General features: G+C 42.6%; 1 protein-coding gene across 1 annotated transcript in view; it reads left to right on the plus strand.

Moving 5' to 3' along the window:
- The window catches only part of LOC126457027 (glutathione S-transferase 1-like), a 33,142-nt gene extending 27,475 nt beyond the window's left edge, over positions 1-5,667 (plus strand). Inside the window, exons 5-6 of the mRNA XM_050093004.1 lie at positions 677-841; positions 5,393-5,667. Coding sequence (XP_049948961.1) covers positions 677-841; positions 5,393-5,542 — 315 coding nt within the window. The 3' untranslated portion in view covers positions 5,543-5,667. The remainder of the gene's footprint in view (positions 1-676; positions 842-5,392) is intronic.
- The last annotated feature ends 333 nt before the right edge of the window (positions 5,668-6,000 follow it).

Genomic DNA, 6,000 nt, shown 5'->3' on the forward strand with positions numbered 1-6,000 from the left:
GGCGACAACATCGATGTACTGTGGAGACCTCACGCCCCACGTGTTGAGCAATTCGGCGGTACGTCCACCCGGCCTCCCGCATGCCCACTATACGCTCTCGCTCAAAGTCCGTCAACTGCACATACGGTTCACGTCCACGCTGTCGCGGCATGCTACCAGTGTTAAAGACTGCGATGCAGCTCCGTATGCCGCGGCAAACTGGCTGACACTGACGGCGGCGGTGCACAAATGCTGCGCAGCTAGCGCCATTCGACGGCCAACACCGCGGTTCCTGGTGTGTCCGCTGTGCCGTGCGTGTGATCATTGCTTGTACAGCCCTCTCGCAGTGTCCGGAGCAAGTATGGTGGGTCTGACACACCGGTGTCAATGTGTTCTTTTTTCCATTTCCAGGAGTGTAGATTACACTCCCCCGTTCTCCCATTTATCTTTCGACCAATGATAATATCGGAACATTGCTGCTCATTGAAAGCCCTATTCAGCATCAAGCAGACGTCTTGTACATCGTTTGCAAAGGTTAGAAGAAAATAATATGAGAATAGTTCAATTAGCAACTTGGCACAACCGTAATATTGATTGTTTAACATCTCGTTTAGCCTCATCAGATACTATAGTTACGTAAATTTTTAATGAAGATATCACGTGACTCTCTCTAATCCTGATATGATGTTTCCCGCAGATAGCCCCTCTGCTTTTCAAAAAGGAACCGAGTGACGAATTGAGGGACAGTCTGATAGACGGTCTGGAGACGACGGAGCGGTTCTTGACCACCAACAAATTTATTGCCGGGGACAGCTTAACCATTGCCGACTACTGCTGCTACTGCAGCATCACATTTGTTGACGTAAGTACATTTTGTACGCTACTAGAGTGACACTGTCTTAAACTTAGGAATTACAGTACGTTACAATTGTGGGGAGGCAGTATAGTTTGCTTTTTATATCTTACAGCTATTCCGTTATGAGCTCTCGTGTACTTTTATTTTTTCATAATACTCAGAGCATTCAAAGAACTTGTAATATATTTCTATTTATTTATTTTCTTTTGCATATTCTCCTCATCCTTTATAATTGTGTCCTGTCTGAGACATGCAGTACGTTTCTGATGGGGAAGTTGCATAATAAATGATGTAGATACCTATGGTAAGGTTTCAAATTCAGCTCTTAACCATGTCAGCTCGACATTCTCATTTGTCTTCCTCAACTTCTTTGCGTAGTTAAAAGATTTACCTTCATTTTATGTTTTATCACGTATCTATAACAATGTTATTTATTCAGCAATATTAATTATTAACCGCAAAAGCTTTTCAGTTCCTGTATTTTCATCTTCAGATGCAGTACTGTCCGATTTACGCCTTAGTTTTTCAGGTTGTTTCGCTAAACGCAAAGTGATTTACACGATGCGAATATTTTATTGGACTAAAAAACGTATTTTATATTGTAAGGACTTAGCCACGTTTTGTCAGCATGAGAACGTGTGTGAATATTAATTGAAGGTGAAAACATTTGTTATTTCAGTACAGAACTATATTCTCGACAGTCAGAAACATGGCTTTTATGTTACAGTGTTAGTTTACTAAGTTTCGTTGATTCTACGGAGCCGTGAAATTCAGTGTAGCGAAGAATGCAAGAGTTCATCTAGTTTATACAACAAATTCTGGGAATGTATGTTTTCTGTACTTTCTTAAAAATAATTATGACGAACGTAATGTTTTTTGCTTCATGTTCACGTCTTTCTGAGTTCCGATAGATCGTTTTACTAATTATGGTTTCCATATTCACCACTTGAATGTGTAGAAAGCATTCATGGAAACTAAAATGAACGTATTGGACTTTATAGGCGTAGCTGCTGACTGCAAATAGATATACTGGAAGGAGCGGCTGACCAAATATTATCAGCAAGAGATATTACACACCAAGCGAGGTGGCGCTGTGGTTAGCACACTGGCCTCGCAGTCGAGAGGAAGACGGTTGATGCATGCATGCAAGCATGCATGTCCCAAGCAATAGGCACTCCAGCCACTACAGCCGTTATGAAGTACATCAAATGAATTCGCAATTGCGAATAAGGACAACATTCAGCTGTAGACTGGAATGACGACAATTGAGATTTGTGCCAGCCTGGGAGTCGAACCCGGATCTCCCGCTTATCGCGAGCGCTCGCCTTACCATTTGGCTATCCGAGCACGACTTACTGCCAGACAGAAACTTGCATGTGGCGCAACCATGCGTCTGCCATCTGTCCTCGTACATCCATTGTGTACATTCCCGTACAGATCAGACGCTGTACCTGAAAGTCACTTGCCCGGTATCGGCAGATCAATACGATATTATGCGTTACACAAGCAGATGTTGAAACAACAACTGTAATTTTTTCAAATTAATCTAAAAAGTCTTGCAGAAAACGGCATCAGCGGTGCCTGCGTTTGTAGATGATCTCGTTCGTACGGCACAGAGTTTTCGCTTCTGCTGCTTTCTCACTAGCCTAACTCAGAAGCACTGACTCAATACATTTGATAATTCTGGCGAGTACCACTTCAGCATTTTGTTTTTATTCAGCAGTTTGTAAGTAACCTATGTTTGTGGGGAGAAGCACGAAAATGATGCAGAAGCGCAATTGGGATGCGGAAAGTTAATCCGGAAACGATTGAAACAGCGCTTATTGTTGGTTGATGATTGGAAAAGGTACCAACACTTAAAAAACGTTAAGCAACGATTTGGAGAGTATGCAAATCTAGTAATATGGAGTGGGAATGGAGTGGATGAAGATGAGTAAGACAAAGTGCGTTTAGTAGCTTTTTTGTACGTGACACGAGGATTACAGTGTGCTATCAAATGTGGCACAGTAGGCAGGAATCACTGATATGTTTCTTTAGTAATGCCATAACAGAAGCCGCAGGTATAAAGGAAAATTTCAGTGGAAAACAAGTTTAGACGTAGACTACATTAAACTACTTGATTTTTTTCTAGACTTTAAATAACTATGAGTAAAGAGATTATCAGTCAGTGTTGATGTGTACTGTTTATTGGCTAAAGCGGTTGCGATAGTTATGTCCTTCTCATAGCCTCTAGTACGAGGCCTGAATGAATGGACGTTACTGCTATATACTGACGCAACCTTAGGCTAAGAAGTAATATGGGCTTTTGAGGAGGACGTAACTCTTGAAACTGATTTACCCAATAGGCAACATACACTATGTGATCAAAAGTGTCCGGACATCCCCAAAAACATACGTTTTTCATATTAGGTGCATTGTGCTGCCACCTACTGCCAGGTAGTACATATCAGCGACCACAGTTGTCATTGGACATCGTGAGAGAGCAGGATGGGGTGCTCCGCGGAACTCACGGACCGTGGTCTGGTAATTGGGTGCTACTTGTGTCATACGTCTGTACGCGAGATTTCCACACTCCTCAACATCTCTAGGTCCACTGTTTCTAATGTTATAGTGAAGTGGAAACGTGAAGGGGCACGTACAGCACAAAAGCGTACCGACCGACCTCGTCTGTTGACTGTCAGAGACCGGTCGTAATGTGTAATAGGTAGACATCTATCCACGCCACACACCATTGCACAGGAATTCCAAACTGCTTCAGGATCCATTGCAAGTATTATGACAGTTAGTTGGGAGGTGAGAAAAACTGGATTTCATGGTGGAGCGGCTGCTCATAAGCTACACATCAAGCCGGTAAATACCAAACGACGCCTCGCTTGATGTAAGGAGCGTAAACACTGGACGACTGAACAGCGGGAAAATGTTGTGTGAAGCGACGAATTACGGTACACAATATGGTGGTCCGATGTCAGGGTGTGTGAACGGCGAATGCCCGGTGGACGTCATCTGCCAGCGTGTTTAGTGCCACAGTAAAATTCGGAAGCGGTGTTATGGTGTGGTCGTGTTTTTCATGGAGGGGGCTTGCACCCCTTATTGTTTTGCGTGACACTATCACAGCAAAGGCCTACACTGATGTTTTAAGCACCTTCTTGCTTCCCACTGTTGAAGAGCAATTAGGGGATGGCGGTTGCATCTTGCAACCGATCGAGCACCTGTTCATAATGCACGGCCTGTGGTGGAGTGGTTACACGACATAACATCCCTGTAATGGACTGGCCTGCACAGAAGCCTGACCTGAATCCTATAGTACACCTTTGGGATGTTTTGGAAGGCCGACTTCGTGCGAGGCCTCATGGACCGACATTGATACCTCCCGTCAGTGCAGCACTCCGTGAAGAATGGGCTGCCATTCCCCAAGAAACCTTCAAGTACCTGATTAACCATATGCCTGCGAGAGTGGAAGCTGTCATCAAGACTAAGGGAGATCCAACACCATATTGAATTCCAGCAGTACCAATGGAGGGCGCGACGAACTTGTAAGTCATTTTCAGACAGGTGCCCGGATACGTTTGATCACATTAGTGTAGGTGAGCACTGACTGATAACCTATGCATTCAAATTCTTTATGGTCCTCGAACAACATGTCAAATGTGAAAAATTTAAATAGCTATGAGGGAAAATATCATTCCCAGTTCTTATAAAAATGATCAGTAAACCCAATCTCTTCCTGCATTTCAAGACTGAATAACAGCCAGTAAGTACTCGCCAAGTTACAAGTGAATTGGGAGGTGTGAGTAGCACTATCCGTAAGTTACTGCTTGAACAGGAGAGCTATAACTACATGAACCCAGTGTTTTTTCAGACTTCGTGTTATGTTTAGTCGAACATTACTACAGCTGTTCGTGAAGCAAAATCAGTTTTAAATCTGGATACTTTCTTCTGATTAAGCCTGTTTCGTTAGTGATACTTCAGTCATGTATGGACTCGCTTAAATACCCATATCAAATTTGTGCGAAGAGGCCTACAAAATTCCAGTGAATATGTCAGAGGGTGTAATATATAACTACTCAGTGCAGCATAATACCCTTCTACCCCAAATCACTGTATTGCGGGATGAATATACTATGTGAGTTATTAAAATGTGTTATCTAGTTGTTCGGCGACGCTTAGAGCCTTCAGAATTCTGCACGTGATGCTTCGGATTCCTCGCTTAAAGTGCAGTGGAACTGAAAGATGTGACACTTTTCTAGAATGCAGTTCTTATTTAACGCGATTGCTTCTTTACTTTTAACATCATGAAACATTCTTCTTACCACACCCTGGTACTTAGAAAAATGGTACCATAGACATTCAGTAATTTTTCAGGCTTGTACACTTTTCTTGTGGCATCTGCAGAGTGAGCTCTTCATTTTATTCGCTAATTCTTAAATTCCCCATCAATTCTCAAAGTCTAAGACCTTAACACGGAAACACAGACTTAATTCTCTTGTTGTTGCTTTGACGCTGGGGATTTAATGAGCCTGTAGAATATCTACATGTTTTGTTTCTTTTCTTTTTCAGGTTCCACAAAAGGGTAGAATAGACCTCACAAAGTACAAAAATATCCAGAGGTGGATGGACCTACTCCATAAGACTAGTCCCTTGTTTAAGAAGTATGACGAGATAGCTGAGAATGCGCTGAAAGTATTTTTGCAGGATGGAAAGTATTAAATATCCATTTGTTTTTCTTAATGAGTAAATACTGCACCTGTGGAAATACTGTATTGTTGTGCTAAAAGTGTGAGCAATACTGTAACTAAAGAGGAGACCAAAATAAAATAGTAAATATCTTGATATTTCCATTCGTAAAGAATGATTGTAAGTCTCCCAATTTTTCCTCTCATGATAGTGTGAGAATCATCTTTCGTGTTGGTATGGTAGAGTTAGCAGCAGAATGGGCTGAGGAGTGTAAGTGACTGGGCGCTCAGGTTGTATGGGGGACCTTTTGTGAAGTCGCTGTGTAAGCGACTTGTGGTAACATGCAACGTCGTCGTGAGCTGATGCCGTTCGAACAGTGTATGATGGTCGGTGCCCGACGAATGGGAATTTCGATTTCGGCAATGGTGCAACAATTCGGCTTCGCACTTTCAACCGGGTCCTTAGTGTATCGTTAAGGGTTGAATGACGGT

This window comes from Schistocerca serialis, chromosome 2 (assembly GCF_023864345.2).
Source record: "Schistocerca serialis cubense isolate TAMUIC-IGC-003099 chromosome 2, iqSchSeri2.2, whole genome shotgun sequence".
Lineage (NCBI taxonomy): Eukaryota > Metazoa > Arthropoda > Insecta > Orthoptera > Acrididae > Schistocerca > Schistocerca serialis.